Here is a 16,893-nt window from a genome sequence, read left to right as displayed (position 1 = left end):
GTCAACACCCATTGTGCCTGGCTCCGCCCTTTGTTAGCCCCAGATCACTGATGGTTTTGACGTTTCGCTAGTGTCGTAAGCGCTGTTTTTCACTCTCGAGCTTGACAAGAGCTTGGGTTGCGTACCCCTGTGTATCGTTCGTGGGGGAGACGCAGGTCGGCCAACAGCCACACGTCACGCAAAAGTCCTGCTTCGGGTGTGACAGCTCGAAGCCGCATCCAGGACAAAACACGTTCGGGCTGTCCGAGCTCTCCTCTTGACCATGAGGTTCGACGACTTGGGACGATTCGTTGAATCTACGCCGCGGTACGCTCGCCAAGTCTCCGCCAAAAGCTCGCAAGAAGGCTTGGAAAAAGAACAGGTGCTCTCTATCGCGGATGTACACGCCGTGGGCTTGAAAAACGACACGCTGCTGCTCGGCGAAGTCCTCATCGGTCCAATGCGAATCGAAGTATCCGAGTCGCAGTCGCGTGGTGCCAGATCCGGACTCAATGGGTTCCTTGGTACGCCACTGAGAGAAAGCCTCAGGGAATGCCTGCCGCAGGACCAACTTACCGTGCACACTCTGCTCTCCTTCACAAGGTACTGGAGTCCGCGCTCCCACCATGTCGCTTTTGCTCAGTGTTTTGGAAAATGCCACAATGCGGGCATCCAGATATGGGCTGATCACTTCAATGCCAAGCTCGCTTGCTAGCTTAGCTGTAGTGAATTGCATGGTGGCTGTGATACGCTCGCGATACTTGCTCAGGGCCTCCTCGCTCATATTGTGGTAGAATGAATAGCCGCAGAACACTTCGTCCGCAGCATCGCCAGTCACGAGATGCTTGACGCCGCGCTCTGCTGCCTCTCGCAACGCCTCGTAGATAACAAGCGAGTTGCGTAGCTCCATTGGGTCACACGTACACAACAGCCGCGCCACCTCCGAGGAATTCTGCAGCAGACCTTCCAGAGTCACCCGAAGCACATCATGCTGGTCAATTGAAACGCTTTCCAAGCGTTTGAAGATGCTGGCAGCATAAACCGCATCTTGCGCCATTGGATCGGCTTGGACGGTGAGTCCGAGGCGAAAGCTCAAGATCGGGCGAGCCTTTCCTGTCTTGTCAAGTGAAATAGTCATGAACTCGTCGGTGTTCTCCGTTGCAAATTCTTGATCGCTCGCCTCTGACAAGATCGAAGTGTCCAGCCCTGCGCTAAGCAAGATAGCATCGATGCCATCGGGGAAACGATCGCGGATCTCGTAAAGCACCTGCTGCAGCAAGCGTCGGCACTCAATTACCTTTTCCGGTGGTAGCGAACGCACGTAATCGAGACTCAAGTTACCTTGACGTGCACGCACAGAGCGCTCAAGGATACGCAGGTCCTTCGTGTAGTGATACAGCGTCTGCTCGGACGAGTACATTTCCGGGTGGTTGGGAGCTAGCGACAAACGCGGCAGAGCCCATACACGCCACGCCTCTGGTGGTATACGTCCATCTCTCGGTGCAGCAGCACTCTGCTCGAGTGCTTTCTCCATCTGCGCAGCAAGGAGCTCATGCATATTTTTGTCGTGCGAGCACTCGTCCGGCTGCGGTACTGCACTTTGTTCTCCACGCACCATCGGAGCCGCTTGAACTTCTGTCGAAACTTCGTCACCAACAGCAACTTCGACACCTTCAACGTCCAGCACCACCGCACAGCGGAACGCCAGCCACGGACCCAACACTGGATGCAGACAAAGCTGCGACGGCTGCAGAACCAAAAGCCGACACAAAGCCCATCAGTATCTGTCACCAGTACACGAATCAAAATTGTGTCGTGAAACATACAGGACAGTGCGAAGCAGCTCGAGCAGCGAGCGCCATTTTCTGCGCCAGGATCATCTTGCCCGGCTCCGTGTCTGCAACCCAGTACACCTACACAAACTACATTTAGCAATCTACCTGTACCAAAACCTGACTATTTGTTGTGTGTTACCTTTGCATGTTCCACAGCTCTGCAGCTCTCCTTGAGCTCTTCCAGCGTCGAATTGACGCTCTGTTTGACGTATCGATCCACGGGGTCGTTCAGCACGTGGCCTTGGTTCTGTTGCATTTCAAGCTGCACAAAGTCCAAACAAGGCCCCCACAACTCCTTGGAATTGCCCACGAGCACCAATAAATGCGACGATTTGGCCCCGTTTGGGTCACTCGGAGGCACAGGCAGCTGGAAGCGACTTAACGAATGGTCTTCCAGGTAGCGATTATAGCTCTCCACGGACAAGGGGATGAGCAAGTCCAGCCCCCTGGACAACAGCAAAGCGAGGTTAGTATTGATATACGGGTTTAGAGACACAGGACGCACTTGGCTGCGAGCGCCGAGTGCAGCAGCGCACACACGCGCCGCTGCTCGAGCATCGTTTAGATTGCTACTGTATACGCAATGGAACTGTACACAACAGTGTATACACATGTATACATGTTGAAGTTGTCTGGCCGATGATGGCCCAAGTGCTCGCTATCCTGTGACTTGGAGCGGCGAGTGTCTACATGTACACAGTGCTCACTCCTGTTTCCCCTCCTCGGTATACAGGCAATTCGCTGTCGTGCTCGCTAGCCTTTTCACTGAGTACGCACAGCGACTGGCTGGTGCTCTACGATGTACGAGTGGCGGCGACCACTTTCGCGTCTTCGCCAACGAGAGCGACTACTTCAGCGACCTCGCGGTCTACTACTTCGACAACAAGATATCTTCGTACCACTACAGGCAGACGACACTCGCGGACAACAAGCAAGAAGCTGTTGCTAATAGCATGGAGGCTTGTTTGCAGCCTACAAGGCAGCCATGACGACAAGCAAACAAGAGCGTCATTTACAGCGAGCGAGTGGCTGTGGATTCAAGGCACCAACCAGGACGCAATGCTGCACGCGTCCTTCCTGCGTGATTGCCACGCGCTGCGCAGTGCTGGCGCACGGCAACAAGAGCAAAGAGAGGTGACACAGGCTGCGTCGATTTCTGAAGCGCGTCCAACCCATTTGATTGGTCGCAGTCTGCCCTTTTTGCATCGGGCTGCAACCTCAGAAACAGCCAAGTACGTCACATATCCTCGGTGTAGTCTCCTAGGTTCACTCCTCACTTCGCAATTTGCAGCCTCTCGAGATGACCAACAGCAAGATTCAGATCCCCGTGGTGTCCATCATCCCCGGCATCGGTGACGCGGTGCGCCAACACCTCTCGTCGTCGACGTCCTCGTCCCGCGCAGCGGAGCTCTACCAGGCGTCCAAGCTCGCAATCGTGGACCTGCCCCTGCCCGTCGTGTGTCCCCCGAACGCCAGCAACAACCCGACCGGCAGGGCCGCCCCCACCACCCCCGAATGGAAGCTCGACCCTCAGCAACAGCAGATCCTCGAGGACGCCGAGGTGCTCTTCATGGACGCCCACATGGCCGCGCCATTGCTGCTCGCCCCCAAGACAAACCTGCCGTTCGAGCTGCAGCACCTGCTCAAGAAGGTGCAGTGGGTGCAGGGCACCTACGCCGGCGTGGACTCGTACCATCAATTCCCGGAGGCTCCGGCCGACCCGGGCTTCACCGTCTCGCGCGCGGGCGGCATCATGCCCACAGCGTTGGCGCAGTTCGTGTTTGGCTACGTGATTGCGCTCGAGCGCAAGCTCTTCGAGGCGAAGGAGTTCCAGGAGAAGCGCGTTTTCGGTCGCTGGGAGCTCAAGTACCGTTCGTTCCGGCAGCTGACGATCGGCATCCTCGGCCTCGGTGAGGTCGGCCAAGAGATCGGACGCACGCTCAAGGCGTCCGGCTTCAACGTGATCGGCTTCAAGCGCCGTGTGAGCGACGAGGACAGGAAGGCGCTGGCTTCGAGTGCCGATCGAGTGTCGACCGACCTGAGTGAGGTATTAGCGCAGAGTGACTACGTGGTGAACGTTCTGCCCAGCACGGACGCGACTCACTACCTGCTGACTGAGAACACGCTCGAGGTGTGTCGTGCAAAGCAGCCAGTGTTCATCAACGTCGGTCGCGGCGACATCATCTCGGAGCCGACGATCGTTCATGCGCTGGACAAGGGACTATTGTCGAAGGCCGTGCTGGATGTGTTCGAGCAGGAGCCACTGCCGAAGGAGAGCCCGCTGTGGTCGCACCCGAAGGTGATCGTGACCCCGCACATCGCCGGTAGCGTTTTCCCAGAGGACGTTGCTGATGTTTTCGTGAAGAATCTAAACCGCCGACTTGAAGGGAAGCAAGTGCTGTACCAAATGGACTGGTCGAGTGGCTACTAAGCTGCTTATATGAGTATATGATGAGCGCAGTGCAATGCAATACGAACTTGGCAGCTTCATTCTTATCGTGGGGAGACTCATGCTGCGTGCGATGAAAGTCTCAACAAACAAGGAGCTCTTGAAGAGCTCCCAGCCTAGGCGTCGATATGCAGGCGACATGTTTTCTTAAACTCTGTCAGGAATCCCCCGAAGCCCTTGAATAGCGAGTGAAGCGGTCCAGACGTGCACATCTTGGGCAAATTAACTGCTAACTGCCCCTATTGCCAAATCGCTTGGAATCAACATCGGAGTACTTGTCAACCTTGCCAAGACTTCTCCGAGACAACACCATCTTCAACGTGGTATATATCTGCGTTGCGAGTTTGGTCTTCGTGGTCTCGCTAGTTTTGTCCCGTAGACTCGCCACGAAAAACAGATAAATAAAATTGGCTGCCTCGCCCAACCTACCAGCAATTTAGATTGTTTTGCCTTGGCAAGCTGCTGCGGACTCTGCATCTTGCAGGGTCTCGGCAAGCCGAGTTGATAACGAGGTGAGGTGGAACGCCGCGCATCGGCCCCATCTTGTTTGTGATCCAACTTGGATGCTATACATGTACACATGTAGAATTATTTTTGAGAGCTGTGTAGCTATGCTACAGTAGCATTCCAGTGCGTAATATCCATGCATTTTCGTGTGTCGGTAGGACGTGCAGTTCTCGCATCGCATTATCGGATTGTGTGGTTTGAAGAACCAATAATTCCTGCCGAATGCCCGCAAACAAACTCCTTGCTGGTTGAATTCTCCTCGCTGCACTTACTTCATTTTTGAATTGGCACTTCCAAGCGCACAGCGACCATCAACCCCAAGATGTGTAAACTCTGTTGGCGATGGTGATTCTACGTACTTGTGACTAGCAATGACCTAGTTCATGTTGAAAATCCTGCTACCATGGTGGCTTGAAAACCATTCACATTAATAAACGTTTGATAATAGACCGTCATCTGACTGTCCGTGTCGTGGCTTACCCTATTACCAACTTCATAACCAAGGATTCTGCTCGCGAGTGATCAAGTCGGTTTGGCGAGTGTTGGGTTGGATCAATGTGAGATTCATGCGTTATTAGGAAGTACATGTAATTCCCTCGCCGCGCTTTAGATTGATCTTACCTGTACTTGAGTGGGTGGTCACCGAACAACCTGCGTTGATGCTCACAATTCCTGTTCGCAGCGAAGGCGACTCTCATATCATTGCACACATGAAGTTCGGTAAGCGCAGAGCTCGATTGACCGAAAACATGAAATGACTATCGTGGGTGTATGGACAGCACCGATAACAATACTTTGGACAAGGACAGTGTACCGCGCGCTCCTCTCGCCGCAGTTGTCACCTGCCGTTATCTCCAGCCTCTAAGAGCCCGTCGTTCATGATTTTGCGATGGCGCGCCTCCAAAATACCTTCCAGCTGCACCAAAGCTTCGTACGAGTGCGACCGGACAAGCTCTGTCACACCTGCGCCGCCACTGTCGGCCGAGCCGAGCTGAAGACGCGCGACCTCTGACGCGGGAGCGCGCTGAGTCTGCAACGGTTAGCACCAACGACAACAGTTAGATCTCGACGCTGGCCTTAATGTGATTGAATCTTCGCACCACTTCCGATCCGCTGTCCTCGTCGTCGTACTTGGCCCTCACACGTAGGCCCGTGTCGTCCGCCACCAACAGCTCCTGCTTTCTCTGCAAAACACTCACACAATCAGCAACCGCTCAGTCTCAACCAAATAAACTCTTCTAGACCCACATCTTCCAACACACGAATAAGAAAGTCGACTGTCTCCGCGGTCATCTCCCCAACTTGCCCAAAAGCTCCGAGGTGGATCCCGTCCCCAGGATTCAGCAGTTCTGGGCTTCCATCTCCGTCTCTTGTCTGGGTGGCTTGCGTCGTGCGGGACTGCACCGTCGCCCTCTCTACGGATACGAATGAGGGACTGGCACGCACCGCCGAGCGCAAGTTGCTAGGGCGAGAGCGCACACGCGCAGCGCTGGGCGACGCCCACATGGCCGTCTCGGAACTACCTTCACTGCGCACGGGCGACGGTGCCGGCGAGGGACGCAGCAGCGACCGCGCAGCCTCCATCCTGGAAGAAAAGATTATCAGTGAATGCAATAAGTTTTAGCAATGGCAGACCCACCCACCGCCCATGGCGCTCGCGCTTCCAGGCCGGCGGCGCAGAGGTCATAATACTGCCGAAAGTGCTGAAATGGTTAAATAAGTGCTAAAATGGTTAAATATGTTTCCCATTTACTAACAGTAACCGGTATTGCATAGCATTAACCGTTTGTAACCCACTTCTGCTCGCTGCCAGTCAAGTCTCACGCCATTCTCAGCCTCTCGTGAAGGTCACCCTACACGTGCGTGTATCGCTGCCTGCTCACAGTGCGGGAGCTCATCGCCTGCATCGTCACCTGTGCCTCCATCACGCGCGTCTGAATCCGCTCGCTGCACCTTTCAAGTCCCTCTGCGGGCCCTGCAATCCCCGCGCGACCGAATGCTCCGCGCCCGTCGCCTCGTGACGCTCTGGCAGCGCACACAGCCGTCCGCAGACGCGAGTCTGCAGCGGCTTAGCATGCGCCTCGCGCGCGTGAACACCGCGCCTGCTTCCGTGCTATCGCAGCGCCGCTGGATGTCCTCCGAGAGCATGAACAACGTCCCATTCGAGACGGACGCTGACATGACCAAGCTACTGGAAGAGCTCGACGCATTCCGCGAGACCGGCAAGTGGCGCCAGGCGCTCAAGCTGCTGGACCGCGTAGACAAGGATGCCACGCTGCCGGCACTGGACCCGGCCATGTACGAGCGCGCTATCGCGGCCTGCGCCCGCATGGGCAAGGTGGAGGTGCTCCCAGGCCTTCTCAACAACATGCTGGTGGACGACCTCACGCCCACGAGCGCTACCATGGACTTCATCATCCAGGCCTACCTGGCCAAGGAGCACTGGGGCCTCATCGTGCAGCTGGCCAGCGAGGCGACGGCCATGGGCGTGCAGCTCTCCCCGGCCGCCTTCCACGCTATTATGGAGGCGTGCGGCCAGATCAGGGACGCCGACAGCGCGCTGAGCATCATGAAGCAGCTTGGTGCAGCCGGCATGCCGCTCACACCCGACCACTACGCGGCGGCCATTCGCGCCGCAGGCATGGGACACCGCGCCGACGTCGCCATGTCGCTCTTCGTGCAGATGGAGGAAGGTGACGGACTTCAAGACGACGGCCAAGGCTTCAGTCAGCTGATTCGCGCTCAAGTGCTGAACGGCGACCTGGAGCAGGCGCTCCAGAGCTTTGCGACGGTCACGCAGCGCGGATTGAGCCTGGAGGAACCCATCTACACGTGCACGATCGACGCGCTCGTGAAAAAGGGCAAGTTCTGGCAGGCCACGCGATTGTTCGAGCAGATGCTAGAGAGCGGCGAGAAACACCCCAGTGTCTTCTGTCTCGGACGCGCGATGCTGGCCTACACGGGTGCCAACCGAAGCCAGCACGCCTGGGCCTGCTGGAACAAGATTGTTGAGGCCAACGAGCCCAACCCGGTCCCCACGAAATACAACAAGATGCTGCAGGGACTTACGCACGCAAAGGACACGCAACTTGCTGTGGAAGTTTTCGACTACATACAGAAGTTGTTCGAGCCCAGCCAGGTCCACCAGGGCGCCTATACGACTGCCATTCGCGCCCACGGACGACTGGGAAACACGCAGAAAGCGGTTGACCTGTTTGACGAGTACGTCGAGAGTTGCAAGGACACCCGCAGGGTTTCACGCTACGTCGGCATCTACCTTGCTCTGTTCAACGCGCTCTCGCGTGACACTGTGCGCGATCCTGCTTTGAACACTCGCGATGCTAAGCGCGCATGGCGAATTATGTCTGCCAACGTGCCTGTCGTGCTGCCACCTGCGTACGCGAGTCTTGCGGGTGTATTTGCGAGCACCGGCGAAATGGAGACGCTTGAAGAGCTGATTGAGCATGCCGAGCGGAGCTGGGGCACTACGGCCGACGAGATTCAGCAGCAAGAGGTTGACGAAGATGGCGATGAACTGGAAGCTGTTGCAGTCTACCAGGGCGAGGACAGTGACGTCGAACTCGGCAGCAGCAACGATGTTCTGCTGTTCAACGGTGTGATCAGTGGTTTATGTAAGGCCCGTGACGACCAAACAGCGAATATTGAGGCGTATCTGGCCATGATGCGTTCGCGAGGCCTGCCGATCACGGATTCGATTGTTCGTGCGACGACGGACGCTTGTATCCGTTTTGAAAACTGGACTCTGATGCGTAAGTTGATGCAAATGTTAGACGTGGACGCTTTGAAGAATCCTGAGATGTGCATGGGAGACACCGTATCCAAGCTACTCGAAGCAGACAGGTGGGCGCTGGGTCGCGAATGGCTGATGTTCTGCCAACGCCAAGGCGTGCATCCTCCTGTGCGTCGCAAAATGGAACTGCTCCGTGATATGGCTAAGAACAGAAGCAAGGAGTGGCGAATCGCGTACTCGTTGGCTACCGAGACCCTGTCGTTCCGTCGGGTGGTGCAGAACAACGTGGACAGCGTGGCCGATGCCGCCGACGTATGTATGAACTCTGACCGCCCGGACTTGGCTCTGAAGCTCTTTGATTCTGTCGCGGGGCATTCGTCTCTGCGATACTTCCGGAACCACCAACGACAGATGAACGCAAGTCAAGACGCAGCGCAGATATTGGCATCGGACGTGGATCCTGTGGTAGTCCCGCTGAGAATGTACAAGAACGCGATTCTTTCGCTACTGCGCCAGCCAAAATATGAAGAAGATAACACTTGGCGTATGAACAAGGCGGAACGCATCTGCAGGCAAATGCTGGAGGTGCACGGGAAAACCTTGGATGGCGAAGCGCTGTCCATGGCTATTTCAATTAAGGCTACTGTGGGCGATCACGACGATGTGGGAGCGCTGTACGAATCCATGCGCGCTCTCGGCCTTGAGCCTAACTCGTACGCGCGAAATGCGGCGATCATCGCGTTTTCACGTCAGCGCCGCACAGACCAGGTGCTTGCCATTCGTGACGAGCTCCAGAACAATCGTGATGAGAACGGCGAGATCGTACGCGTCGAGTCGAACGTGGCAAGATCCTTGATGTTGTCGCTTGCTCTTGCGCACGAGAATGACGCGCTTCGTGATGTTGCTTTGAACCTGCCCGGGTGCTCTGTTGACATGGCGATGGATGTACTGATGAGCATGAACCGGGGGACCGACGCAGTGGAGTTCTTCAATGAGTCCGTCTCTGCGGACACGTTCGAGTCGGTGTTCCACCACCTCTGTAAATCGGGTGACCCCGTGCTTGGCGCAGCGCTTTTGCTGAGGTACGCTCGCCTACACGGCCTGACTGAGGTGCACCCCAATCGTGTTATCCGCGTAACCAATGCACTCATCGCGAAGGGAAACCTTGTCGAGGCCGAGAAGGTGTTGCAGCTCTACGTGGATGGAACCAACGGCGTATCTCTCAAGCAGATGCCGTCCTACTTCCAGCAACAAGCAATGGAGATGCTCCTCTTTATCTACGGCGAGTTCGGCCATTTCGATGCTATGCGTGCTCTTTTCGAGAAGGAGCTACTGGCATTCCCACTCGAGGTCGCCCACTATGAGGCAGCTATGGAGTACTGTGCCCAGTCACGCGACGAGCTGGCTGGTTCTGTCGCTAGTCTGAAGCTGTTCGAGTTGCTCCGCACGCACGGATTCATTCGCCCGAGCGGCTACACGTACCTGTTAACACTGCAGAGTTGTTTGCGGCTTGAGCGCCTTGAGCCCTCGAACGCGTCCGCCGTGAAGTCTACTGGACAGATCATTCTCGATGACGTGCAGGAGCACGCCTTCCAAGGAGGAGTCTACAAGGAGATGGCGGAGCAAATCGCATCAGCGCTGAAGCAAGTGGAGGCCAAGGACACGAAGGTGATCCGCCGCTTTAACAAAGCGGGGGAGACGCCCGAGTTTACCGTCATGAGCCCAGCGGAGCTTGCGCGCATTGCGCTCTTCTGCCACCGTCACGGCATGCCGATGTCGTCAAAGATGGCGGATCAATTGCTCAAGCTGCACAAGCACCTGCCGTCCATGCTCGCGAACGAGCTGGCATTCGTGAAGCGTTCGTTTGACGAGGGCTTGGGCGTTGTTGGTGCGCCTGGGTCCAGCGTGCGTGGCATCCCGTCGCGTGTGACCAAGCGCAAGACTGCTGCTCCAAAGACAAAGCGCGCCGTCCCTGCTTTTGCTCAAAAGACTGGCTCGAGACGCCCCCACAGCAAGAGCTACGAGGCTGCCGTGCGCGTTGCCACGGACGCTCGGTGGGGTGCCGTCCTCGAGCCGCTCGCGAACGACAAGGAGTAGAGCAACCAGGCAGACACTGCCTATATGTATTTAGACACCTAGACAGCTAGAAGGCCAAAACAGGGTTGGACATTCAAGTACACTTCAACTCGCACTTAGTTGAAATCCTAGCAAATCAAACCTAGATTTGTTGGAAGTTGATTCTCCCCACCGCACATTTGAGATATCGGAGACCATGGCAGCACTTCGAGTTCCCATTGTGTCGTTTATCCGCGGAGTGGGGGACACTGTGCGAAAAGAGTTTGCGTCGTCCTCGTCACCCGCTGGAAAACTTTTCAGGTCCGGGGGTCTGCAGTTCGTGGAAATGCCTTTGCCGCAACTTCCAGGCAACAAGCAGGACGCCGGGTATGCAGAGCATCAGCGTGGAGAGGACCTCCTCGAGCCTCGTTGGGACTTGACGCCCGAGCAGCACAAGGTCGTGGAACAGGCGGAAGTGGTGGTCATGGATTCACATACAGGAGGTCCAGTGTTCCTCGACCCCGAAACGAGTTTACCGAGTGACAAGCAGCACATCCTCGACAATGTCAAGTGGGTGCAGGGCACCTACGCCGGCGTCGAGATGTACCTCAATTTGCTGCCCAAAGGTGACAACGGACCGAAACTGGATCAGCTTCCCCGGTTCCAATTGACTCGGGGTGGAGGTGTCATGCCCAAGATCATGGCACAGTACGTCTTCGGATATGTGACTCTGATCGAGCGCATGCTGCTGGAAGCCAAGGAATTCCAGAGCAAGCGCGAGTTTGCGCGGATGGAGCTGGTGAACTACCGGTCGGCGCAGTCTGTGACGGTTGGAATCTTGGGACTTGGTGACATTGGCCAAGGTGTAGGTAAGATGCTGCGTACTGCCGGGTACAACGTGGTGGGCTTCAAGCGCCACTCAAGTCCCAAGGAGGCTGACAATCTGGCTTTCTGCGCTGATCGAATCACGACAGACTTGGATGATATACTTGCGAACAGTGACTACCTTGTCAGTGTGCTGCCGAGCACGAGCGCGACTCGATATCTGCTGAACGAAAAGAATCTGCAGCAATGTCGTGAACGAAGTCCCGTGTTCATCAACATTGGCCGTGGAGACGTGATTTCCGAGAAGACGCTGCTGGATGCCCTGGATGCAGGTGTCTTATCTCGGGCCGTGTTGGATGTGTATGAACAGGAGCCACTGCCGCGCGTGAGCGGGCTGTGGGCGCATCCGTCAGTACATTTGACGCCCCATGTTTCAGGCAAAGTGTTTCCGGAAAATGTCGGGCCCGTGTTGCTGGATAACTTCAATCACTACCTTCGTGGCGAGCCTCTGGAATATGTTGTGGACTGGACGAAGGGGTACTGAGCTTCTTGTGTGGATTCTTTGTATTCCGATTCCTTGTATTCCACGAACTCAATAAAGATGTTGTACTACACGAATGAAAAGAAATTTTCCAGGCTCCGACACATTTGTATCACTGGTAATAGCAATACAATGCATTAGCATAATCACACTTGCCTTGCAACTCAGTGGAGTTCGTTAGAATCTTTGCGAAGGACAGGCGTATCTAACCACTATGTAAAAACCACAAAACAATCGACGCTTTTCAATGTCGTCCTTGCACTAATTATTATCTCAGACTTCGTGCTCACGTGAGCTCTACGAGGTAAGTACTACATTTTTAATGCGTCTTACCCCCAAAAAAATCTGAATTCTCGTATCCTATAGATCGTTGGAGCGGCTTGCATCGTGGCACGAAGCACCAATCTCAAAACACCTGAGCTACAAGCATTCTTAATAACTACCCAACGTCTTCACAACGAGCTGGTGGCGGCGCTATCGACTGGGTGATTGCGATGATGGCAAGCAGATCCCAGCTCAGGGACTCACTTTGGTTTCACAATTGGAAAATGTTGAAAAAAAGAAGCCAACAAATGGTAGTTGAACACACGCGGATTCACAGCACTTTGAAAAGTTCGAGCATATATCTAAATACGACGTCCCAGCAGAGCTACGACATCATCTCAAGCTCGTCTTGTGCTGAGTTGACTCCGTCAAAGCAGCGCCAGCACGATCGAGTCTTCAATACCCTGCCGTCCAGTCCACCTTGTACAGCACGGGCTCTCCGCGCAAATACCGATCAAAGTTGTCCACAAACATACTGGCAACGTCTTCCACGAACACGTAGCCAGACACGTGTGGAGTGAGCAGCACAGAAGGGTGGGCCCACAACGCACTTTCGCGCGGGAGTGGCTCCTCCTCAAAGACATCCAGAACAGCGCGAGACCACACACCGTTGTCAAGAGCGTCAATGATTGTCTTTTCAGCAACGACGTCGCCCCGACCGATGTTGATGAAAACTGGCTTGCGTTCTCGGCAAAGCTCCAAGTTCTTTTCGTTCAACAAGTAGCGCGTCGAGCTCGTACTCGGCAGCACGTTCACCAAATAGTCACTTTGGGACAGCACTTCGTCCAGATCCGGCGTGACGCGATCCGCACAGGCCGCCAACGCCAGGTCGAGCTGGGAGTTCACACGGCGCTTGAAGCCCAGCACCTTGTACCCTGCCGCTCGCAGCATCTTGCCCACTCCCTGGCCAATGTCTCCGAGACCGAGGATACCAATCGTGACGGTCTGCGCCGGTCTGAACCCGATCATGCGCTCTCGTTCGTACGTGCGATTGCGCTGAAAGTCGATCGCTTCTAGCAGCATCCGCTCCAGCATCGTGACGTATCCGAAGACGTACTGGCCCATGATCCGCGGCAGAAATCCTCCTGCACGAGTCAACGTGAACTTGGGTAGTTGATCCACCGGCAGTGCGTTCTTACCGTGCGGCAGTCGGTTCAAATACTGCTCCACACCTGCATACGTTCCCTGAACCCACTCGATGTTCCGGAGGATGTCTCTCTTGTCCTTGGGTAGACTTTCCTCGGGCGTGAGGAAGAGCGGCCCCCCGGAATGTTGGTCCATCACGACAATCTTGGCCTGCTCGATGACGCGCTGCTGCTCAGACGTCAGATCCCACTGAGGAGCTCCCGTGTCGTCCATCTTGTGGCCGCTGAGGGGGTCCTGGGTGTTGCCAATTAACTTTGGCACGGGCACGTCCACGAGTTGCAGTTTTCCGGCACGAAAGAGGTCTCCGGCGGGGGTGGAAGACGCTGCGAACTCGCTGCGAATGGCAGTTCCCATTCCATTGAGGAACGACACGATGGGAACACGGAGCTTCGAGGCCGCAGGCATGAGCACAAGATAATTACCAACACGTGGTGGGATATCCTAATGGAGATTGCATTCCAGCCGCTCATCATATCATGGTGTTTTGAAAGCATACACTCTCATTGCGCAACCAATAGTCTGTTACTTGATATTTGTAAGGTTTGACGTTGCTGATAAAAGGGGTATCCATCTGATAACCCTACTCCTAAAATACGTTGCCGTTTTGAGGAGCTCACTTTCGATCTTGCGAGGTGCCTCGAACGACTCGCCAGTTCGCTGCTATGACTGCGTTTACGACGTCTTCCAATGGCGATTCCGTCGCGACTGCTTCGTGTATGCGGGTGCCCATCATGACGTTCATTGCCGGCATTGGAGACAATGTCCGCAAGGAATTTGCTGCTTCCGAGACTCCTGCAGGTGAACTCTACCGGGCTGGCAAACTGGAACTCGTGGACATCCCGCTGCCGCAGTTGGTGGGCAACAAGCAGGACCCACTGCACGGACCAAGCATGGTGGACCCGGGTAGACCTATTTGGGACCTCACGCCCGAGCAGCAAAGCGTCGTGGAGAAAGCGGAGATCGTGCTCATTGACTCCCACGGCGGTGGCCCCGTTTTCCTCGACCCCAAGGAGAACCTGCCGGAGGATAAGCAGCACATTCTGAGCAACGTCAAGTGGGTGCAAGCCACCTACGCCGGCGTGGAGATGTACCTCAACCTGCTGCCCAAGGGACCCAATGCTCTGACTGCAGAGCAGCTGCCCAAGTTCACATTGACGCGGGCCGGCGGTATGATGCCGCGGATCATGGCGCAGTACGTGCTGGGTTACGTCACTATGATCGAGAGGAAGCTGCTGGAGGCCAAGGAGTTCCAAAGCAAACGCGACTACGCACGCGTCGAGATGATCAGCTTTCGACCTGCCCAGTCCGTCACTGTGGGCATCCTCGGACTCGGAGACATTGGCCAGTACACGGGCAAGATGCTGCGCAGCTGCGGCTACAAAGTGCTGGGGTTCAAGCGCCACGTGAGTGCACAGGACGTTGCTGAGCTTGCAGAGTGCGCGGATCACATCACCACGAGTCTAGACGACCTGCTATCCAAGAGCGACTACCTGCTCAACGTTCTTCCGAGCACAAATGCCACACGGTATCTATTGAACGAGGATAACCTGGAGAAATGCCGCGCGCGCAGTCCTGTGTTCATCAATATTGGCCGTGGAGACGTCATCTCGGAGAAAACACTGATTGACGCGCTGAACAAGGGCACACTGTCGCGTGCCGTGCTTGATGTGTTTGAGAAGGAGCCGCTTCCGAAAGACAGCGAGCTCTGGGAACACCCCTCGGTGCTGCTGACGCCGCACGTGTCGGGCAAAGTCTTCCCCGAAGACGTGGCAGCCATGTTCCTGGACAACTTCAACCGCTACCTCAAGGGTGAACCCGTTCGTTACCAAGTCGACTGGACGAAGGGTTACTAGCTTTCAGGTTTGGTAACAAGCCTGCTGCGTGAGCTGCCGAACCTGAGTGTATTTGGCGGTGGCAGCGCCATCCTGAACACGGTAGAACCCAGCATAGATTCAAGGTACTGCAGTGGTGATTGCAAGAATTTACACCAGGGTATTCATCAGCGTAGAAATGTACCAGCCAGACGTCCTTAACCCTTGGATCAGCGAAGCTTGAAAGACTAGAGATTACTTGACTCGGCGCGAGTTGATTGATGTATTACACAGCCTGCTAGCTTATCAACAACAGTTTCGCAATGGTCACTGCTTTCTCTCGTTGAACATTCTACCCTGCTGTGAAGTCTGCCATCCACCTCTAAGCATCACATTCTCGCCTAAAAGCGAACCCAGAACAAGTTGAAGTGGACTTGAAACGACTCAGCTCGGCATGGTCGTTACACCCCTCGATTCAGGCTTATCGGGTGATGGCGGCCAGGTTGCAGTACCATGGGCAAGGGACAGCAGCAACATTTGAATACACAGACAGGCTGCAAGGGCGACGGCGACGACGGGAACGCACTGGCAGGTTCCACCTTAGAAGACTACTTCGCTGCACACAAAGTGAGCGGTCATGTGTCACAGCATTTGCTCAACATCTCGACCGACAACGACGTCATGGCAGCTGAAAAAGTCGGAGGCGAAGACAAGGATGGCCCGGATCGGATACTCGCGACGGGAGGTGCCAAAGCATCGGAGCGGAAGAGCGAGCAAGATGACTACGAAGACGACTACGAGTCCGAGACTTCCACGCCAAAGGCACAGCCACCGTCTGAGCTCGCGGGTATGACGCTGAGCGACTATCTCCACGTGAATGAAGTCGATGCCATTGCACAGGAAAAGCTGCCCAGAGCAGGATCTCTCCGGGCATTGCCACCTCAGCTTTCTACAACGGTGAAAAAGCTTGCACCGACGTCCGACGTGAGTGGAATGTCACTTGACCACTACTTGGGTGCTTCTCCTCAAGATAGCAACTCGGAAAATGTACAAGCCGACAAGAAGCCATCCCCCAAAGGCAAGCTGGCGCATAGCAAGCTGAAGCCCACGCTACTCCAAGCCAAACCCAAGCAGCAGCCATTTTCAGTGAAAGGCAGCGGCCTCATTCAGGGAACTCACTCCAACTCTCCACAAAACTTGAGCTCCGACGAGGAAAGTGGGTCTGCAAGCAGTCAGGGCGCGAACTTGACCCCTTTCCAGCAGCGGCAGAAGCGGAAAGATCGAGCCAAAGCGAGAGCGCAGCGGCATGTGGGGAGTGGATCATCAATCTCGAAGGCAATCTTGCTGACTGAAGCAGCTTCATCGCCATCTACGATTTTGTCAGTCCGGGATCGAGAAAAGCGGAAAGCATCGCTAACTGTGGTAAATCCATCTCCCCACTCGCACCATCCTGTTCACCACGGTTCACACTCATCGACCTCGAACTTTCAGCCTCCTTTGCCCAAGCTGGCAGCCTCATCGTCCCTGCGTAGCATAAACCATAAAGACCACGATACTAGTAGCGATGCTAATGGCGACGACACAGCCGAGAAACTTCCACCCTTATAACAAATGACAACGCAAAAACACAAAGTGAATGCCTAGTGCAATGCTTGTTAAGATCATCGACC

The 16,893-nt window shown here is 55.4% G+C and overlaps 8 protein-coding genes across 8 annotated transcripts; 5 read left to right on the top strand and 3 right to left on the bottom strand.

Moving 5' to 3' along the window:
- Positions 1-67: 67 nt before the first annotated feature.
- KRP23_7256 (putative asparagine synthetase [glutamine-hydrolyzing]) lies at positions 68-2,372 on the bottom strand (the record flags this gene model as incomplete). Its single annotated transcript, XM_067892548.1, has 4 exons — positions 68-1,726; positions 1,806-1,892; positions 1,954-2,260; positions 2,320-2,372. The coding sequence occupies 4 exons, from the start codon at positions 2,370-2,372 to the stop codon at positions 68-70; spliced, it is 2,106 nt and encodes a 701-aa protein (XP_067744417.1).
- A 742-nt stretch (positions 2,373-3,114) lies between these two features.
- On the top strand, positions 3,115-4,245 carry KRP23_7255 (D-2-hydroxyacid dehydrogenase; the record flags this gene model as incomplete). The annotated part of the gene is made up of 1 exon (XM_067892547.1): positions 3,115-4,245. The coding sequence occupies one exon, from the start codon at positions 3,115-3,117 to the stop codon at positions 4,243-4,245; it is 1,131 nt and encodes a 376-aa protein (XP_067744416.1).
- Positions 4,246-5,608: 1,363 nt separating this feature from the next.
- KRP23_7254 (uncharacterized protein) lies at positions 5,609-6,457 on the bottom strand (the record flags this gene model as incomplete). The annotated part of the gene is made up of 4 exons (XM_067892546.1): positions 5,609-5,800; positions 5,871-5,954; positions 6,019-6,355; positions 6,414-6,457. The coding sequence occupies 4 exons, from the start codon at positions 6,455-6,457 to the stop codon at positions 5,609-5,611; spliced, it is 657 nt and encodes a 218-aa protein (XP_067744415.1).
- A 309-nt stretch (positions 6,458-6,766) lies between these two features.
- KRP23_7253 (Pentatricopeptide repeat-containing protein) lies at positions 6,767-10,618 on the top strand (the record flags this gene model as incomplete). Its single annotated transcript, XM_067892544.1, has 1 exon — positions 6,767-10,618. The coding sequence occupies one exon, from the start codon at positions 6,767-6,769 to the stop codon at positions 10,616-10,618; it is 3,852 nt and encodes a 1,283-aa protein (XP_067744414.1).
- Positions 10,619-10,793: 175 nt separating this feature from the next.
- KRP23_7252 (Glyoxylate/hydroxypyruvate reductase A) lies at positions 10,794-11,945 on the top strand (the record flags this gene model as incomplete). Its single annotated transcript, XM_067892543.1, has 1 exon — positions 10,794-11,945. The coding sequence occupies one exon, from the start codon at positions 10,794-10,796 to the stop codon at positions 11,943-11,945; it is 1,152 nt and encodes a 383-aa protein (XP_067744413.1).
- Positions 11,946-12,662: 717 nt separating this feature from the next.
- On the bottom strand, positions 12,663-13,817 carry KRP23_7251 (Glyoxylate/hydroxypyruvate reductase A; the record flags this gene model as incomplete). Its single annotated transcript, XM_067892542.1, has 1 exon — positions 12,663-13,817. One exon carries the CDS (start codon positions 13,815-13,817, stop codon positions 12,663-12,665), a length of 1,155 nt encoding a protein of 384 aa, XP_067744412.1.
- A 257-nt stretch (positions 13,818-14,074) lies between these two features.
- Positions 14,075-15,265, top strand: KRP23_7250 (Glyoxylate/hydroxypyruvate reductase A; the record flags this gene model as incomplete). Its single annotated transcript, XM_067892541.1, has 1 exon — positions 14,075-15,265. The coding sequence occupies one exon, from the start codon at positions 14,075-14,077 to the stop codon at positions 15,263-15,265; it is 1,191 nt and encodes a 396-aa protein (XP_067744411.1).
- Positions 15,266-15,736: 471 nt separating this feature from the next.
- On the top strand, positions 15,737-16,831 carry KRP23_7249 (uncharacterized protein; the record flags this gene model as incomplete). Its single annotated transcript, XM_067892540.1, has 1 exon — positions 15,737-16,831. The coding sequence occupies one exon, from the start codon at positions 15,737-15,739 to the stop codon at positions 16,829-16,831; it is 1,095 nt and encodes a 364-aa protein (XP_067744410.1).
- Between the last annotated feature and the right edge of the window lie 62 nt (positions 16,832-16,893).

The sequence above is a fragment of the Phytophthora ramorum genome, assembly GCF_020800215.1.
Source record: "Phytophthora ramorum isolate Pr-102 chromosome Unknown Phyram_PR-102_s0006, whole genome shotgun sequence".
NCBI lineage: Eukaryota > Oomycota > Peronosporomycetes > Peronosporales > Peronosporaceae > Phytophthora > Phytophthora ramorum.
The sequence above is the reverse complement of the archived record's forward strand: the minus strand, read 5'-3'. Positions and strand labels throughout refer to the sequence as shown.